The following is a 21,349-nucleotide window of genomic DNA, read 5'->3' as shown; positions in this document are numbered from 1 at the left end:
ACCCACTTTGGCAGTACAGCTTGCCAACATGTTCCTTTGAGTATTGTTACGCCTACACACTGGAGAGAACTACATCGCTCCAAAGGGGCACTCCACTCAACGTTAGAAAGTACAATATGTAACTAAACCCTGAGCTTTCATCATCTTCAACTCCACACACTTCCCAGGCACAAATCACCAGTCTGCTGCGAGAAATCTCTTTTTTTTTCATACTCAGTGCTTTTAATAACAGTTTCATGCATTACCGCCACGCCAACAAAGCTCTTTTTGAATTTGGATTTGAGAGGGTTGGAGAGAACATAGATGTCAAAACAATCTCAACATCATGAGAGAGATGAAACATGTGTTTGAATCCCGTTGAATAGGCAGCTAATGATATTGAGGAAGGGAGGGGATGCATGCAGCTCCATGTCCAGGCCAGCCGGCGCTCCAGCACTCAAGGGCCTGGAGCCGAGTCTCCACAAAGCCCTCCTCTCCGAGAGAGGGGGAGTGGCGGCGAGCACATCAGAGGCGCACTCAGCCCCCGTCCCAAATCCTCCTCAAAATGGAGGAATCAAAGAGACAGGCGAAGGCTGGCAATCCACTCCCATGCTTGATTGTCGACGATAGGCTTGAAGGTGGATTAAAACCAATATCAAAAAAGCTTTATGTAAATCAAGTAAACTGGCAAGAGGATCAGCATGTTCTTGACAACAAGCACAAGAAGAAAACACTCTCCCATACACACACACACACACACACTTATGCAATCAGAAGATGCAGGCACTTTTCAGTCAGGCTCTTAAAAACTGTGGTGTTTACTTGAAGCATGTTGGTTTATGTTACTGTTTTTTCTTCTCCTTCGCAAAGCCACTGTATCCCTTTTAAGCGATCGGACGGCTGTCCTGATGTCTGTGACTCCCCCCCAGTGCTGATGCTTTATGAGTCAGGTGAATTAATCTGTCAGGGTCAGGGGGACGAGGCGAGGCGAGCGGCAGCGCTGACCTTGGCTGTCCTGTGGCCTGGCTCTTTGAGGTGCTGCCCGCGATAAGGGAATTGCATTTAGGCATTAGCAGAAGGAAGACAGGCCACGCATTGTTTTCCTGGCGATTAATAGCCAGATAGAGATCCTCGCTGAGGCCTTGGTGGACACAGCTGACTCCCTCGAGGGAGGGTGTGACAGTCCCTTGCATGAGTACTACGTCCGTGTGCCCTGCAGATAAGAAACTGGTTAACCTTCTGCCAATCACCACGCAGCCGAAATCCACATTTGGATGCTTGAACACCCAAAACTCAATATGGATTTAAAATATAATTTATGTTTTTTGTTTTTTTTGAGTAGCATCTCACTTCCCCCCTCCAGCAAGTGGAAATGAGTGGTTTCCTAAAATATATCAGGAAGTGTTTCTGTAGGACTAATCTGGCCAATTGACAGGAGGGTGTAATTACAATGCATGTCATAACTAATTATATAGACAAAGTCAACATAACTATATTTGCAAAGCACCAATCAAGATCAATCTAATGCAATGAAAAGAAATATTTCTTCTGAGGCAAGAATGTATAATAGTAATATATGCTTGCTTCATTATGACCCAAATTATAAACCAGAGATCTAATTTCATCTTAAATTGATCGCCTTGAAGATGGGGATGGGAATGAGGATCATGGAATCTAAATGGATTAAAATAAATTCAATGCAACATTGACTCATGAAACCATTGTATAATTCAATGATTAAAACTCCCCTCGACACAGATATAATAAAGAGCTCTGCATTTTCTACTGAAGGTTTAAAGGTAATTTAAGGCTCAAGTCATACAGCCCCGGCTAAAGGTATTTGTCATGTCAACAGGGACAGGATAATGAGTTTAATGACTCTGTTTCAACATTGTAGTGATCATGTCGCTCATTATACCTTTACACCCTATCATTACTGTTAATAGTAACATGTTGACATGGCTGACATACACAATATTTTGCCATTCTGCTTTCAGCTTCTGGTATATAATCTCCTTTGGTTACATGGGTGATTTAAATATCCCCATGACAACATACTTTGTAGAATAACAATACAATAGAGCGGCCTTTCACTGGTGTGCCAGGGAAAGACAGCCACACAATGCTCACATGAGATGGCCAGACTTCTGAAGCCCTTGGGGAATCAATCCCACCACTTCCGCCTGACATTTAGTGATTTACCCATTACGCTTATGAAGACAAAAAGTCTTCTTTTTTTAAAAACCCATCTGGATTGAGTCCAGTCTCCGGCAGGTCACGGTTAGAACAAATTCTCAGTAATTGTGGCGATCTGAGATGAAATAGATTGCCCCAGGTCATGTCAAGGTCAAGTTGAATATTTACAGCTTTTGGAAAGGGGAACGTGCCAAGGCTATGCTCAAACGCAATCCCTGCTTCTACTGTTTGTAATACAACAGCTCAGCACACTGCTTGCCCTTATCACCATCCCGAGACTGCAATGAAGCATCTCCCAAGGAATGGACACTGACTTTCTACCCATTACTTTCCCACCTCAAGATTGCAGTGCTGGCAAAAAAAAACAACAAAAAAACCCCACTAAATTATGAATGATCACAGAGCTGTGCTCACAGCTTAGATGGGCTAAAGCCAGTGTAAATCAATGCACATTTGGCCAAAACCAGGTTGATATCTTGTGAGACCTGAATGCGTAAAGCGTCCACAATGCATCCTCTCCCCTCAAAGGCTTATGCAGGGGATGGAAGGCATGAGAATATACTGCAGTGAGATCCACATACAGTATCTCCACAGCACAGACCAGCTGTAAAAGCTACTTCACAAGGCAAAAAGCCAGCTCCGTTGCTTGCGCTTGACATCCAAATAAATGTTTCGCAGAAAATAAAAGCTTACTTATAAAATGCTCCGTCTAGTTATGGGATTTACTCAGCTCTTCCTTGACAACGCTGTGAGCCTTGCTTGCGTGTGGGCATCAAGTATTAGCCAGAGCATGACAGTTTTTTTTGTACGGAGCCTGAGAGGACTGAGGGATGGTAGAAATACAGTGGCTCTTTTAATCATCCCTTGCCTACACACATAAAGAGCTGTTTAAGGGGGAAAAGAAAGACCTTAAAATATTGGCATGGTCTGAACAGTGATTTACTCTTTACTTTGGCACTGTAATGCCACAATTTGTCTTAGTTCTTGTGAGACATTAAATCACTACTGTTGCAGCAGCTGGCCTCAGAGGAGACTGCCAGACTTAATTGTCACCACTGAAATATGACATGCATGCAGCACAGTGAGCTGAGCCTCCTCAGTAAGCCTCTGCAACACTGATATGCACACACAGTTGGTAGGGAAACAGCAGGCGCCTAACTATAGACACACAATCGCATATGAGAATGCACTAGCACAAACATGACTAGATGCACGTGAAGGCACTGCCAACCATCTAGATAGCACGACCAAAGAAAATCTGGCTGAAAAGGTTTAAAACACAGTGGTTTTATGCAAAAACAAGCTACGGTTATCCTTCATTTCTTTTAACATGTCTTTCCATTTAACATTTTTAATCTCTCATGCTTATTTTTCTTCGCCATGTAACGACCATCTCATAACTTTCTCTTTTGTCTTTATTAACATCAGTTTCCTTTTTTGTTTTCTTCAACAATATGCAGTTCCAACCTTTCAGAGGCACTCTGTAATCGGGCAATTTCGTCCAATAATACCAGGAAATAGGCTTTTCCCTGAGTTTCAGCTGAGCGCTTATGAAATGTGCAGTGGGAGTGCATGGAGCCAAGATCTAGTTAATCTGAAGAGCGAATGAGTGATGACCACATGCTCTCTGTCCTCTCTTTCTCATGATGGAAGATCTCATTAGGGTCCTGACTGATTGGGCCAATTAGAACATGAAGAGAGTTAAGATGAGTTCAAAGAAATGGTCGTAATGAGTCGTCCTGACCCTGCAACTTTACTGTGAAGTGAGGACACAGACAGGGGGATTTTGATCAGAAACACAACTGCAGATTCAACAATCAAATGCAAAATCTTCCAAGTGTTTTACAGATGTAGATCAACACACGGCACATTCTTAAGTCTTATTGAGTCTTCTTCTTATATTTAGGCCACCTCTGTATCAGCACTTTCTGTGCTAGACTGTGCATTTGCATTAGGCTATACAGGTCATCAATAGATAATGATGACTCATACACTTAACAGTATAGTGATATGGTAGTCCAACTACGAGTCACTTGGCATACAGAGAAAATGAACATTGAATATGGGAAGCGATTTCCAGTGTCTTATGTTCTTTGACAAACAGTTATTGTGTTTCATACTTGCGCTCCATTATGCAACCCAAACTGCAACTTGCATCATCATTTTAATTTCAAATTGGCAAAGTGAAGCCTTTACGACCTATCACAGACCGTACCACATTAGAGAAGACTGAAAAGCACTGTAAAAGAGCCTAGGGAATATGGCGTCTCTAAAGCAAGTTTGATCAGAATTAGCATCCAGAACAGCATTAGAAAAGAGTAGCACACCCACTTTCACAAAAGAATTATGGTAACTACTGCCAAAAGTGACATACCGACATAACCTCTTCTCTAAGTATCATGACTCCAAGGACACAAAAGCATGATGAGAATGAGGTTTTATGGAAATAATGGCTACTTTCCTCCAGTGCAAACCCCATGAGATAACAGCTTTTGGCAAGTGCTCTGTTTGCCATTAAAGGCGATGGGTATTATAAATTCAGCTTATGCTTTTTCAAATGACACTTAAGTACACATTAAAAGGCACTGTAAAATGTTGGCTTTTGTGGACGCATAAACAGAGCACATAGCCCCCAAGAACGCAATCCATTTTTGACCCATCATGCCAGACTGTGTAAATTAGATTCAGCTTGTCTCATTCCAGCGCTCGTATGAAAACCGATAGCGAATGCCAGGGCGCTGCTGGGCCTCGGCGTCTCTTGTTCATCTGAAGACCCCGTAGCAAAAGAGGCTCGGTAATCCCTTAGTTTTGTTTCCTGATGCAGTGTCAGTGTGGCTAATCAAGCTCCTGTGAAAAAGGCATGTCCCCCTGTGAGGGGCCTGAGGCGGCAGGTAAATCCACCTGTGGACTAGCCCAAAGTAATTGGATTGGGCTGCTCCGTTAAGCCGAGCCAGGGACGTTTTTGGGCTCGCTCTGCAGGTGTGATGCTGTTGAAGGCTCGCAGGGATATATGCTAAACAACTCCAAGCTCAGGTAGTAGCGCGCAGGACACATGTCCAGGTGACGTCCCCGGAGCAGAGGGGAAAGTAATATGGAGAGGATATGCCAAGGGTTTCTTATCTCTGCTTTTTTGTGTTATTTTTTATTTATTTTTTTCATGAAAGGGAGGGGAAACATTCATGGGCTGTTGCCTCTATCTTGATACACCTGTCTCGGCTGTCGGTGAAGCTTAACACGCGTGGACGCTGTGCCTTGTCTGGGATCCCTTTGAAGGGTGTTGACACGAGCCATCAGTGGCCGCGGTGACTGCGTGCAGGATTAGACAGCGTCTCCCCAGGATCAGCGAGGGGTTGCTGCATGGGGGGGGGGGATGCAGCAGGAAGTCCCTGCCATGAGAGGCACTACATGTGCTGCAGTTCAGCCAACAGAGCAGCTAGCACTAGCATTGCTGAACCCCACCTAGATTTGTACAGCACGTAGATGGCCACATCCAAAATGATGCAGAAGAACATCAATCATGCAAGATCAACTCCAGCCAGCTTTGAGCGACAATTTGACCTCAGTATCTGTGAGCGACTGTCTGAGGTCATGAGAGCAATAAGGCATAACTGTCAGGGGAAAAAACAGTATGTTGCCCGTCTACCAATGAGCAAGCTTTACTGGGAAATATAAGCAGCAATAATGACAGAGCTGTGGTGTGCAGCACTGGGGTATTCTGAATGTGTATCAGTAGACAGCAGGAACAGTGCTGTGCAGTGAGTAAACTTCACACCCAGACATCTTAAGGGACGTGCTAGCGACATACGCTAGCACCTATGTATTTCCTGCCATGCCCAAGGTTGTGAGTTCAAGTCTGGTGTGGGACTGTGCTTGGTAACAAATGTAAACCTTGGTTTAATTAAAATACCCGGTATATATTTACCCAAGGACATTTTTCATTTTCATAACCAATTATCTTCGTGAAATAATAGCTATGTGTTCCACTGCATTGAAAAAGGAGCCAGAAGATGATTGGATGATTGGAAATGGAAGTGTAGACCCCATAAAAGGCCAAATACCTCAGGTGCACCACATAACCAAGCACAATAGGATGTGAATAGGACATGGAAATGAAATAAAACAGTATGTTGCCCGTCTACCAATGAGCAAGCTTTACTGGGAAATATAAGCAGCAATAATGACAGAGCTGTGGTGTGCAGCACTGGGGTATTCTGAATGTGTATCAGTAGACAGCAGGAACAGTGCTGTGCAGTGAGTAAACTTCACACCCAGACATCTTAAGGGACGTGCTAGCGACATACGCTAGCACCTATGTATTTCCTGCCATGCCCAAGGTTGTGAGTTCAAGTCTGGTGTGGGACTGTGCTTGGTAACAAATGTAAACCTTGGTTTAATTAAAATACCGGTATATATTTACCCAAGGACATTTTTCATTTTCATAACCAATTATCTTCGTGAAATAATAGCTATGTGTTCCACTGCATTGAAAAAGGAGCCAGAAGATGATTGGATGATTGGAAATGGAAGTGTAGACCCCATAAAAGGCCAAATACCTCAGGTGCACCACATAACCAAGCACAATAGGATGTGAATAGGACATGGAAATGAAATAAAGAATGTAACATTTATTGCATATATAGCCACCTTTTCTCTTTTGCCCTGTTCAACATCAATGCCGTGCTCAATGACCAATATTACTGGAGGCCTCCAGGAGCACTCAATCTACGGGCCATTACATTTGTGGGAGACCATTGCACGTTAAAACCCTTAAAGCCTGCTAGAGCACATTTTAACCTGGAGCTCCCTTCAGAGGGACTCTCAGGGAAATCTGATAATATTCATCTTGTCCTCACAGCACCTTTTTCAGATGTATGCTGATAATATCAATAAGACTGTCTCTTTAAAGGAGCACACTTGAAAATCACAAGCTGAGCATACATAAGCAATAAAAGTTAAACAATTAAAATTAATGAAATTAATGATATGATGGCTCAACCGTGCATTTCCTTTTATTTGCCATGGAGCTTCAGACAGCCTTTCAGTATTAAAAATGACTGATAGATCCAAGTCAAGGTATAAGCACTATTAATATTTCAATATCCATGGCTTGCAAATTTTACCTCGACTACACAAGTTCCTTATTTACTCTTAACTAGATTAATCTACGCTGTGCTGTCAAAGCGTATAAAACGATTAGATTTGTGTGACTGTGTGTGCAAATCCAATAAAGAGTACCACGAGAAAATGATTACAACTTTACTGCAGCCAACGGAAACGTCACGTAACCCGGACTCCATAGGATGAATATTAAGAAGTTCCACTCGTCTTACCTTCACAGTACGTGGAGTCCCCATGGATGGAGGCGAAGCCGCTCCTGCATTCACACTCGGCTTTGGTGTCGCGATTCTTACACACGGAATTATCCCCACAAATTACTCCTTCAGCACAGAAGTCGTAGCCTGAAAAGAAAATACAGTGAACATTCAGGTCTCTTTCGGATTGACATTTGTCGAGTAGCTAATATTTTCCTCAGTCTCACGACAAAAAAAATTCTTTGTGACTCAACAATGAAAGAATGCGCCAAGGAAACGGGAGAAATGATTGTGCCATGTGAGAAAGGATAGGCCTTCACGTCTGTGGAAGGCTTCTGAGCACACAGGGACTTCATCTCAAGTCTCAAGGCTATTTTCCATTAGTGTCCTTAAAAGTATGTGTTTGCGGCAGCCATCATTCCTTATTATTTCAGATAGCAGAGTCCTCGGCAGGGGTCAAAGAAGTTCCACAGGACATGAATCATAACTTCGAGACAGAAGAACTGAGGCCTATGTTCTGAAAGACGTGATTTGTAGCATATACTTCTTTCTTTTCTCAGTCCAAGATGTTAAGTGGTCTGCCTGATCAATCTCTCTCATTCCCTTTAATGACTCCCTGCTCCTTTAAGACTAATGATGCTGAGAAGCAAAGAGAACTGGAGATATCACACCTCCTGCGTGTTTCTCAAACTTCTCTTCCTCCAAAATCAGGGACAGAAAAAAGTGAGACGTGCACACACTCTCTCTCTCTCTCACTCTCTCTCTCTCGCTCTCTATCTTTCTCTCTCTTACTCTCTCTGTCCCAAAGGCACACACACACACACTCACATACAGACATGAAAGTCCTGATGGAGAAAAGCTGTGCTGGCTGGTGGAATGACAGGCTTCATCTTTGACTGATGCAGCAGATGAAGGCAGAGAGAGAGAGAGAAAGAGAGAGAACTGGGCGCCCTGGTGTCACGACAGCTGAGCAGCGGAGCCTTTAAACCCCACTTTTAAGCCGAATGCAAGAATGTGCCGATTTAATGACTTGTGGGTAATAACCAATTTAAGGAGGGCTGCCCTGTCCGTGAGGAGATAATGTCTGACAATAAACAGGGCTGGGGAATATTGCGGAGGGAGGACTGGGTGGGTAGAAAGGGGCCGCGGAATGAAAGCAAGCGGCACAGACATGTGCACACCGGGCTGGGGAAAGATTAGTGGCAGGCTAATTACTGCCGCCTGCAGGCTTTGTGCCCAAGGCTTCAGAGCACGGAGAGCACACGGACACAGCCCAGCAGAAAGCCTCCAACCTCTGGACGCTTCATTCAGTGGCCCTGCCTGACTGCTCAGCCAAAACAGAATGTATGGAGGGGGGAGTGAATGGACGAGTATGCTGCAGCAGCTGTGGTGCTTTCACACATTTGAGCAGAACTGCTGTTTTTCACACATTTGAGCAGAACTGCTGTTTTTCACACCTTTGAGCGGAACTGCTGTTTACTATTGTGGAAGAATGCAAGAAGGGCACACCATGTCCAGCTGTGTATACACAGGCAAACCCACTTCTTGACTTTTTTTTTCTCTCTCTTTATCACACACACACACACACAACACACACACACACACACACACACACACACACCTTGCAAGGTAAGAATAAACACAAAAGTAACCTGCTAAAAGGTATGTAACTTCAAAACTGAATCACCTGAATAAAAAACATACTCCCTATATAATCCTTACTCTCTCAATGTACGTTCTTCAGTCCCTCTGAAAAGTACCCAAAATTTTGAACACCCATAGATCCAGTAATTTAGCAAAAACAAGAGTGCACAATTTAAACCATCAGTGCAAAATTATTAGCGCAAAAAGAGGCCAATCTGCTCCATGCAGCAGCAGCCAAAATTTGATGAAAGACCCCATCTGACAAAAATATAAAAATTGACAGCTTTGAAACAGAGTGAAGAGAGAGACAGGCCTCCACTGTGGTCTGCGTGAGCGAGGCCCATCACGCCTGGGTTCTGACAGCGCGCTGTCAGCCAAGTGATGAGTGGACGGCACGGCATAAGATCTCACCTCTGCAGACGTTGCAGCACCTGTTCTCCGGCAGAACCTGCTCCGCCGACGAGCAGTTGAGGATGGGACAGCTCTCAGCAACTTTTATCATCAAGCCGTTCTACAGAGAGCGAGAGAGAGAAGGATAGAGAGAGGAAGAAAGACAGAGATAAACACAAAAGGCAGCAAAGACGCGTGTCGTTAGCTTTCCCTGGGGGGCTTATAGGAATGAAGAACACAGTGTACACAACAGCAAGTATGACAGCATGTCCCAATCTGGTGCTGCGACACTCTTGTTTTTTTCCCCTTTCTTCTCCACTCTCTGTCCCGTGATATGATGAGATGCGGCGTTAATGATGCTTCCTCCTACTTTTAAGTGCCTTGATTCCTCCAGGGACAATTCCTCCCGTATGATAACAGTCCTTATCTCTTTAATGCGAGGCTAAAGCAATCTACGTCTCTGTCAACTTTCTGTAGCGTACTCCAAGCGTGCATAAAGAAGAACATCACAACACAGGCAAGGCCGCTGGAGACTGCGCAGCCTGGAAACAGCTACCAGTTACGGCTGTCGATTGATGTTGTTTCCCACCTCCCGTCCCCAAACACACACCGTTTTTCGCCTTCACTCTCTTTACAATCCTCCATCTATATGACTGGACCCGGTCCTGCTCAGCCGGTGAGAACCCAATCTTTCACCCGCTGCTGGGGTGATTTTGGTGCAGCCTGCAGGCTTGATGTTTGGCAGCCCGAGTGAGCTGTACAGTGGAGCCAGGGCCCGGCCTCGGCAGCCCTAGCCGCTGATGCTCCTCTGATCTTAATTGAATGTCTACAGGTTCGCTCCCCAGACCCTCGCATCCCCCCCCCACCTCGGCCAGCCTCTGCCAACCAGCTACCATTTAGGGGGCCTCGGCCGGTGCTTGGCTTGTAGCTTCAGTGGAGAAATGAGGCCAGGGTAGACATGGAACACTGGAAGGGGGCTGATTGCTTCTCCAATATGAATATGTCTTGGTTTGATGATTCAGACAGTGCAATGCAGTATTCAACACTGGTGGCTGATTTATTGAGCATGGTGGTGGTTCTGTTTCCCCCTCACACCTCAAGGTGTGGGAGTGTGTGTGTGTGTGTGTGTGTGTATGTGTGTGTGTGTGTGTGTGTGTGTGTGTGTGTGTGTGTGTGTGTGTGTGTGTGTGTGTGTGTGTGTGTGTGTGTGTGTGTGTGCGCGTGTGTGCGTGTGTGAGAGAGAGAGAGAGAGAGAGAAAAAGAGAAAGAGAGAAAGAAAGAGAGAGAGAGAGCCTCTTGAAGGTCAGGGACATAATCAGCACATAGAGGACATGCTCCATCATTCAGCAGCTCTTAGTAAGTGGGACTCGCTGAGTTCAACCTCTCACACCTAGGCAGGTTAAACTCCCTCTGTCTCAATTATCAATTATTCCCACTCAATCCAATTATGTTGAATGGAGTTTTTTCCCAAATATATTACACAGAGAGAGAGGAAAAATATAAGACAACAACCCTGCTGAATTCTCTGCTAATTAGCATAGGCACACGTGGCCTTGATTAACAGCATCAGAGTGTTTCAAATATCTATGTGTGCTAAAGGTCTTCAGTCGGTTTTCGGTTCTATATTCCAACGTTCATTTCTTCACCCAGTGAAACATAATTGATAAATGGATACTGAGAGGCAAAATGCACTTCTTTGCAGAATAATGACTTTAATTACAGTCCACTCTAGGATGCCCTCTCTGCGTCCCTGATTTGTACTGATTTACCAATCTATCTGAGTGGCACTGTCCATGTCCGCACATAACTCAATTATGTTCATATCAACACGGTTAACAAAAGATTGGAGTGATTAAAGATGCCTTGCCACTATAAAAACCTGACGTCAGGCTAATTCGGTAGCACACAGACCCATTCCCGACGCAACGCAGGGAGAAGAGAAAATGAATTACCTTGCATTCTTTGCAGCTCTTTGTCAAAACTCGCTGCCCTTCCGACAAGATGTCTCCCATGAAGCTGCACGTAGCTGCCAGAAGAAAGGGAAATGGACTCATGAAACACAGCAACTGATAAATCAGTACAGGAATATTTTTACATTAATAAGTAATGGTAGAAAGTTTGCAAAACTTCTACTGTTCTACAAATTCGACTGTTATTTTGTGTTTTAACTGACTAACTTTGTAACCATGAGAGTTTTTATAGAGCGGTGATTATTCTGTGACTGTTCAAATGTGATACATTTTCCAAACCATTCTGAAAGGACACTGCACCCCTAATACAATAGCAATCAGCAGTGAAAGGATCAGGTCGGAGAAACCCAAAGTAAAAGAAGAAACAGAAATCAGCAGAGCAAGAATAAGCTCATTCTGGAGAAAGTGATGAGAATCTGCCGAAAAAGATTGAGCTAAATGGGGCTGGCTTGCATCAGGAAAAATTTAGTTTCGGAGGGAGCAGTGCGAGAGAAAGAGAGAGAGAGAGAGTTGAGTGATGGGGGTAGGAAGCGTCGCCCTTCTCTCTCCGAGCAGAGAGCTTCCCCCGCTGGGCACACTGGGTGGTGATCTGCCCTCTCCATTGGGCACCTGTTGAGATGGCTCCTTTCACTGATACTGGCACTAATCAACCAGAAAGGTACTTACACATGTCTTTCTGTGTGTGTGGTGGTGGTGGTGTGTGTGTGTGTGTGTGGGCGTGTGTGCGCATAAGTGTGTGCGTGTGTGTGTGTGTGTGTGGGTGCATGTGTGTCTCACTGGCCTGGCTAATGGACTAAGATTGATTAGGCTTCATCAGAGCCCATAGCAATTACAGCCATTTTAGCGAAAAGGGGAGAAATGCATAATGAAACAACCCTTCGCTTCTACAGATTCCAGCTGCCTCCTGAAAGTGTGCATCTATGGCAAGCGTTCACGGCGGGGAGAGAAGGTGAGCGAGAGGGAGGGAGGAAGGGAGGGAGGCCTCTTTGTTTCCCTTACGTCTGCATTTCCTGCAGCAGTTTCCCTCCACGTGCACGGGAAGGGAGTCCTCTGAACAGTTTGACGGGGGGCAGAAGATTCTTCGGCATTCAACCACGCCATTCTGCAAATGATGTGCAAGCATACATGAGTGCTCAGCACAGACACACACACACACACACACACACACACACACACACACACACACACACACACACACACACACACACACACACACATACACCCACACACAAACCTTGTTCAGATAACACAATGACAAAGGTGTCGTGCCTGCATCAGCATATCGGGATGTGGAATATCTGACTCGTCTTCTGCACAGCTACTACTGTGGTTATTCTGCAGAAGGCATATGGAAGATCTACTCGAAGAACGAGCTCTTCACAAGGCATATCAAATGAATAGCACAGATTGATCTTTTGGGTCAGCAGTGAATATTCTCTTAAATATTCTCCAAAAGTCTCACTGCGCAGTTTTACTGCGGGACAAAAATAAAAAATAACAAAGACATATCTTTGAGAAAGTACCCTTTAAGCAGTTTTTCCTAGAGCCCACAAATTAGATCTGCTTACATAAGCAAATAGGGACATACAGTACCCTCTCCATCCTGGGCCTCTCGCGGGCCCCAACGGTTCCGCTGGCCGCCTACCTTGCAGACGCAGTTCCTGCAGTTCTCCGGCTCCACCCAAAGCTCTTTGTCGCGGTACACCACCCCGTTGATGCTGCAGGTCCTCTCGCAGTGGCAGCTCTCCAGCTGGGTGAGTCTGGACTCTGCATAATTCAGCTGCCATGCACGCATCACAGACACAACAACAGGGGTGGATGGGACTTAATCAAAGGGCTTCATGACAAACACTGTTTATTATTCCCCTTGAGCGCTCGCACTGAACCCTTACTAATCTAATATGGATGAGCAAATTAAGGTCTGACACCAAGGTGATCAAACACTTGCCCTGAACTGGCTGTAATTCTGGGACACAGATGTCACCGCAAACATGGCTGGGGATGATGCATGGTAAAGGATGTGACCTTCATTCGAACGGCACAGGTTGCATTCCAAACACACACACACGCACACACAGGCAAAGGTGTGTGCGCAAACACAAACACTCACGCACACACATATGTACATACTTCATACACAAAGCAAAGGTGCACACAAACAAATACACAAAAACAGACACACACACACACACACACACACACACACACACACACACACACACACACACACACGCACACACACACACACACACACAGACAAAGCTTTCTGTGCAGTCACAGATTTGTTTTTTTATTGACCATAAAAATAAGGATTTAGGAGTGGAGTGTTTCCTCACTGATTTTGACAGAGCTCCTGACCCTACACAGGAATCAAGGTTACATGAAAAATCCCTGTGATAGGCCTGGTCCCCATAGGCCCTCTGAGATGTGTGTGCTGCTCCTGAATGCAAATGTCCGTGTTCATGATAGAGCTTTTAGGGAGGACTGAACTGCCGTGAGCTGCTGAGGCTTATGATTTTATTTCAAGGGCTCCCAAATCACGCACACAATGAAAGAGAGAGAGAGAGAGAGATAGAGAGAGAGAGAGAGAGAGAGAGAGAGAGAGAACTGAAGGAGATCTGTGATAGAGACCCAACAGAACGCAACATCTGAGACAGGCTGCTGCAGGTTGCCTGAGATAAATGTTTGATTGGCGACAGCTTTAAAAATAAATATTTATCCCTGACATGACAGGAACTCGCACGCTCGCACACATCAGACGACTTTATTCACAATACAGAATACAGTCTCTCCTTGTCTTAACATAAGAGAGGCCAGAGAAAAATGCTACAATCAGCAGTTGTTTGTCCAGGAAGAGTCATGGAACAGGCTAGTCTAAGGTATTCATTAATGAGAGGAAACTATAAATAGGATCCTTTGTGAATCCTCGTAAGGAATGAAGAAAGAGGAAAGAAGTGTGTTAGAAACCCCTGACTAAAGCCCTCAAATTCATTCTGTAGAATTAAAGAAATATTGTGTTTGCTTTTTTTGGTTTGCCACAGCTTATGTTTAATAAAATCAGTGTTTATCAACCTAGTTAGCAATGAAGATGCCATCTTCCAAAACGGATACTTTCCAATTACAAGACCAAGATAAAGCGATGCACCCAAGGAATGTGAGTAGGGAAGAGTTAGCTAATTTATGCATGGGCTAACACCATTTCCATCATACTGCATATCAGACAACATGAACAGAGACGAGCTTAGCAATTATTCATTGTCTCTATCACCTCCACCCTTTCTACAAACACTCTAGGGGGGAGGTGGGAATGGGCTAGCCCAGAACATGGGGGACGGGAGCCTTCCTTCTGCTGCATAAGGGCTGAGAGGGTGGGGGCATTCATTAAAACTGAGTGTGTGGATGACAGCGGTTGGGTTGGGTTGGGTTCTGTGTCTCTCACCCTCTTCAGAGAATACTGTATATGAGAACGCTTGGAGACCGGCTGCAGAGTGGGTCCCAATGGAGAGCTATTTCTGTGTGTGTGTGAGTGTGTGTGTGTGTGTGTGTGTGTGTGTGTGTGTGTGTGTGTGTGTGTGTGTGTGTGTGTGTGGAGAGAGATAGGTATGAAACACACTTACCTTCAGTGTCATTTTGGCCAAAAGCTCCTGCAAATCCATGATGCCTTGCACGAGGCTTAAGAAATCACTACATGTCGGACAGGCTCAATAGGATAAAAGGAAAGGAGAAGGGTGACGGCAAAGAGACAGACACAGAGAGAGGGAGAGGGGACAGAGAGAATAAAGCAGGGGAAAAAAGAGAGAACATAGAGTTATAAAATGAAATCCATCGTGTTCGAATGACAACACCTCCAATTAGGCCAAGGTATCAGGGTAATGCCCTTTCACTTCATGATGTCTTAACAGTTACTTTACAAATGGTCAAAAGTTGCATGTAAACCAGACACAACTAATCAATTGGCTGATGACTCTGATCAGTTGATTAAAAGTCAGGTGCATGTAGCTGTGTGGGCTGGGAAAGAGCCCTGTAGCTGTCCTACAGCTTGTGTACCCCTGGGCTAGACCTTAATGCAGGATGAGACGGCACCACATTAAGAATGTATGATTACAACAACACACGTAGAGCAACTGTGCTGAGTACTGGAAACAGTGAGGGAGTACAGAACATGGGCTAAATGAACTGGAACATGACTGGATGTGGTCAAATGCTTTAACAATACCTTGCTGTAACAATTGGTGCTATTGTTAATGTTTGGCAAAATAGGATACTGTATAGTGAACTAGCAAACAAAAGCAAGTGTTTATAGATAAGACAACTGAAGAACTGAAGATGTCAGGGGTACACTTTAGCTCTAAGATATATATGACTAGACTATATTAATTTTGTGTTGTTGATTTCTCTCTAACAAGAGCTCCTCGAATACCACAAGGAATCAGTGTGGATTTAATTGCCGTGCTCGAGAGCCCATATCTAACTGAGAAGAGAGCACAGCTGTCTAAACCTGGGGGGAGGGGCTTGCCATTTGGCAAGGTCAACATGCCTGCGATTTTCACAAACCTCCCAGCCTTTAATTTGTCACTTTAAAGGCAGACTTTCATCACATAGACATTTACACCATCTGTGCCTGTGCCAGAAAAACAATTACCTTAATCAAATCTTACAAATACCTGTGGAATAACGAAGAACTTAATGTAGTAGTAACTATGTAATAAACTAATTATAACCTAAATGCATTTTGTAATAGTACGTTATTATTCCAAATATGAGTGAGTGACATGCATTTTGAACACAGCCAAGGTTCTCTTTTACTTACTGCGGTTGAGGCTTGGGCACTGAGTTATGTATCCGTTTGGAGCGAAAATGAATTTGACATCTTGCATAATCCCCTGAAGATAAGGAGAAATGAAATCATGAGCAGCGGGTCCCCCGGCAAAGGTGTGTTTGTTCTTTAAAGCAAGCCTGCTCTCCAGCCTCGCATGCATTAGTGACACTGGGCTCGTGAGCGTTCTCAGTCTCGACCTCATTCCCTCTCCGCCTGGATGTCAGGCAGACACACGCGCCTGAGAAATGTGATCTGGTGCTTTCACATTGGATGGATGCAATGCTAAATTTATTGTCCAAACTTGGTCTTTAGAGATATGTGGAAAGCAGTTATTGGGGTAGGTTGGGGGGAGGGTGTGTGTTGGTGAGCTTGGACCAGAAGTCTCATACATAAGACTTTGTGGTTCACTGTGTGGAGATAAAAAAAAAAAAGAATAATACTTTATGAGAGACACCTTGGGAGAATCGAAGGCAAGGCCTGGGCTGTCTGCTGTGCCACAGGAAATGTGTGGGGAGTCTTATTTTGAATGGTAGGTGAGGAGTGATGGCGGTCATATTATGCTATATGGGGCTCATGACTGGGCATCTGTTCTGATGTTTAGGAGGCAGTTTGGTCCCCAGACAACAGAGGAACAAAAACAGCCCATTTTCTCCAGTCTTGCCAAGTCCAGAGAAATAACAGTGGAAAGGAGCAAACAGGACAGCTCTTCTCATGGGTGGCAAACCCTGCACAGTCTACTGAGAATGACTGTAAGCAACAATTGCAGACTGCTTTCACTCACTGACTTATGGTGTGACTATGTGTAATATGTAATTGTCTTTTTATGTCTTTGTGTATCCATGCGTGTGTGTGTGTGTGTGTGAGAGTGTGAGAGTGTGTGTGTGTGTGTGAGTGTGTGAGTGTGTGAGTGTGTGTGTGTGTGTGTGTGTGTGTGTGTGTGTGTGTGTGTGTGTGTGTGTGTGTGTGTGTGTGTGCGTGTGTGTGCGTGTGCATGTGTGTGCGTGTGTGTCTGTCAGTGAGGAAAACATCAGCTCACATAACAGCCTTATTCATGTGTAACTGGAACAAGGTCATTCAGCAATGGGGATCGAGTTTTTTATAGTAATTATTGTACTTTATTGCACCAAGTCATTTTATTGCTTTTCAACAACATATAGTCAGTGGGGCACTGTGATGAACACCCTGAATTCAGAGCACCACCTGAGAACAGACACTTTCTCAGGGGCAAAGATGCAATAAATCAGATGGCTGCAGCAGATCCAGTAACCCAGAACTTTACAAAGGCAGTGCTGGATGGAAGGGTAAGAGAAACATTATTTCATTATTGCCTTCCCATTAAATACAAACACACTCTATAGTATAGGAATAGTCATAGCAGCTCCACCAGCTCTAATTACAAGCTCTCCACCAAGTGATGGAGAGAACAGCAGAAAGAGAGAGAGAGAGGGAGAGAGAGAGAGAGAGAGAGACAGAGAGAAAGGGGGAGAGAGGGCTTAAGAGATAGCAGGGAAAAAAGCAGAGAGCAGAAAAGACAGGCAAAGTACAAAGAAAACCAAGTCACAGGGTCCCCTCTGGTTTTATTCTAATTAAAGCTTTTCCACGAAAACAGTTCCTTCTTACTTTAATCCTTTGTCTACTACAGATGTCAATGATCTACAAAAGGAATAATATTACCACAGAATGGAACATTATCTTGTCCAGTGCCATTGTAAAATGCATACAATGTTTCTTGTCTGCTCTAGGTCCTTGGTATAATCATTCCAAGATAAGGATAATTTATTACAATCCTCTTTTTTTCAAACAGCAGCACCCAGCAAGATTTGACTGCTTATAGAAAAGTATGGGCTACCTCACAGCCCAAAGTCATAGTTTTATTCAAAGTCTCTTAAGCTTGTCTTTATTAACTCTCCTTACTAAGCAATTGACTTGATCTTACAACGGATGTACAACACTGCACATCCCTCTCCCTGTCAAGCTCTTGGCAGCAGGCTCCTACAGGCCTCCTCATCCTTCCGAGAATCATTCTCTCTCTCTCTTGAACATATGACTAGTTATTTTAACAGGCATGAGTATGAGGACAGAATAACAGTAAATGCAAAACTTCCAGAGGACAGAAGCATTTCTTTCAGGGCACCCACAGCACATCCTCTGCCAGCATTAGTAAAGACCATTAGCGGTAATGTAAATTATTTTGGTACTGATTGCTCCACATGTTGCACACAGATTGAGCCTTATTGTTTTAATAGCGGCGCCTATGAAGTTGCAGATTAATTATCATAACAATTACAGTTCCCAAGCCACGAGCCTCGCTCCTCTTTCTTTCACACATGAAACCCTTCAGTAGTCTCTGGGTGTTTTACACCATCTGGCTGTTGTACATAATGCACCAAAGGTGAACCCCGCCAAATGAAGAGCAAACACTGCTGGTAAACAGGATCGCAGTGGACACACACACACACACACACTCACACACACACACACACACACACACACACACACACACACACACACACACACACAGTGTTTTCACAGCCTCGTGTTTTCACCTGAGAGAAGGGGCTGCTTATTGAGGGCTTTTGAGAAGGGCCCTCATTATTAAAGGATGAGCAAGGCAACAGCCCTTAATGTCACCGTGTGGGGTGTGGTAGTGAGTACAGAGAGAAGACTGGAGCCTTTCAGGACACAGTGTTTCAGAAGCACACATTGATCCATGGCATGCTGCAGCGAGGGGGAGAATCAATATGGTTCTCCACGAAGATGAATAACCAGGCTAATTCAGTGGTTGATGGGGGTGGTCTGCCAGGTCAACCTGAACAGCTGGGATCCACAAACGTCAGGGATTGTGGTCCTTCTTGTAGAATTGCTGGTAACGTTTACATCTGTGACATTGGTATTATTGGTCCACATTAAGCCACACAGAGGGTCATATGTTCTTGGCCTTTTGTGCCTACTTTCAGCCATGCACATTTGGTCTCATAAACATGTGTAATGTATCACGCAGAAATAAGAGGCCTGACATGTAGTTAATGCACTGTCTACACAATAAATGATTTATTTAGCCTCAGTCTTTCATATAAGTATATTATTAGGCAGATTGCATTAAAAAAAAATGTGTTTTGCAAGGAGACACTGAAACAGATATTTACATGTTTGGCTCGAGTTCAGGAAAGAGAATTTGCACAGAAAATACTAACAACTGGTGGCACAATAAGGCAGCAGTATTAAAAGAAAACTGTACCTTGTACGCCTAACTTTTAAAAGCAATAGATCACTCAAGGCTGTGCATTGTCACAAACAACTTTAACCTTTGAACTTTGGCCGTGACCTTACTTGTAACATAGCACTTCCCTTCATGTACTCCTGCTTAACTTACTCACATAAATGTCAAAATGTGACAGAAGGAGAAATACAATAAATAAAATATAGTGTATTTACCTTGAACAGGCCATGTTTGTGACTATGCTGTCCAAGCCACACTCCACTACCAGGAGTCAGGTTCATCTGGGGAGGATCTATCACTCGCTCATATATCCTGTAAGAAAACAAAAATAGAAAGCCTTTAAAAACACACACACACACACACACACACACACACACACACACACACACACACACACACATGAACTGATATCCAACCATAGTTAACAACCATGTTCACAGCAAGACCGACATATTACCTTTCTATAAGAATGATTTATGAAAACAACAAATGATGTGGAGTGCCAAAAATTACATTTCCTTGTTGACAGATCCAATCTGTGGACTGAGAGACCGGTCATCTCCTATACAAAAAGGGGCTGGCAGGAACAGAGATCCAATAAGTGTAAATAATAGTAAGCAAATCCAATAGAGGGTCTGGAGAGTGTGTGCATGTCAAATTGTTCTTCTTCCCCCCGAAGAAATGGGATGTGAAGGCCAAGCACGTCTCCTCAAGCATGACAGTCTCACACTCCCCTTAAAGAATAACACTGGCCAGTGGTATTGATATCTCCATCGTGGTGGTTTCCTACACAGCTACCGCAACAACAACAAAAAGAAAATAGCTTTTTCAGTTGTCAGTGCCTAGGCACTCATCTCTGAGAGTCTGCTGTTGTTCCTGCACTGAAATGAACACTGTTAAACTTTTGTTTGTTCACACAGGGGGAACGATTTGACATGATGGTGCATTCTGAGTGTGAAACTTCAGAATGATGGACACAGAGAATCTATACATCAAGCTCAAGTATACGAGTGTTAGCACACCATGTGTTTCTCCTGGGAGTAAATGCATCATACTGAACTGTTTTTCTGAAGTGCTGCTGATGTTACCATATATATATCCTTGCTGTATAGAATGGGTGGGGTGGGGTAAACTATAAATGTCAGTGGACACACTCTTACGCACCATTAAAAAGTGGATAAACTACCTAGCCTCTGTGCAAGACTGAAATACCACAGCAAACCAAATCTTCAATCTTTTATCACAGTATTATCATTATCATTATCATTATTATTGTTATTATTACGTATTAGTAGTAGTAGTAGTAGTAGTAGTAGGATGGGCTTATAAATGTGATTATGGCTGAGTAATCAGTCAACAGTGACTATTCCAATGTATGTTCAAGTCAATAATAATAGGAAGAAGACAAATGATGACTATGGGCAGCATAGTGTAAAACACAGAGTGTATTCAGTAAAGTCATTCAGAATTCAACAGTGAAATTGTTCTGGAGAAACAACTGATCTCAGGCCAGGTAGTTGGAGCCTGTATATATCTGTCTATATTACCCACGGGGTAGAAGTTTCAACAGTTATGGCAAAGGTGGATTGGTAGGCGACGATAATGCTACACTCTCTCCGTGAGCGCATTTGGCAGCTTGATGTTTGCTCAGTGTTATTGTACCTGCCTACTGGCTGAAGTGCTTTCTGCAGTTTAACTATTTGGACTGTTCTGTCATCATATGGTCTATAATTTTGTGTTATGAACTGAACTACCTGACCCACGCAGTTTCACAGTAGCGTACCCACTGCCTACCTACACAGTTGCACTTGCACGCTCG

General features: G+C 44.0%; 1 protein-coding gene across 1 annotated transcript in view; it reads right to left on the bottom strand.

The window, feature by feature from the left end:
- LOC105902974 (protein kinase C-binding protein NELL1) overlaps positions 1–21,349 on the bottom strand; it is a 130,535-nt gene that overhangs the window by 71,097 nt on the left and 38,089 nt on the right. The window contains exons 5-12 of the mRNA XM_031569435.2: positions 19,746–19,842; positions 16,302–16,374; positions 15,109–15,191; positions 13,137–13,271; positions 12,491–12,593; positions 11,474–11,547; positions 9,543–9,642; positions 7,506–7,634 (exon numbers count right to left, since the gene is read on the bottom strand). Coding sequence (XP_031425295.1) covers positions 7,506–7,634; positions 9,543–9,642; positions 11,474–11,547; positions 12,491–12,593; positions 13,137–13,271; positions 15,109–15,191; positions 16,302–16,374; positions 19,746–19,842 — 794 coding nt within the window. The remainder of the gene's footprint in view (positions 1–7,505; positions 7,635–9,542; positions 9,643–11,473; positions 11,548–12,490; positions 12,594–13,136; positions 13,272–15,108; positions 15,192–16,301; positions 16,375–19,745; positions 19,843–21,349) is intronic.

Source organism: Clupea harengus, chromosome 6 (genome assembly GCF_900700415.2).
Source record: "Clupea harengus chromosome 6, Ch_v2.0.2, whole genome shotgun sequence".
Taxonomy (NCBI): Eukaryota; Metazoa; Chordata; class Actinopteri; order Clupeiformes; family Clupeidae; genus Clupea; species Clupea harengus.
The sequence above is the reverse complement of the archived record's forward strand: the minus strand, read 5'-3'. Positions and strand labels throughout refer to the sequence as shown.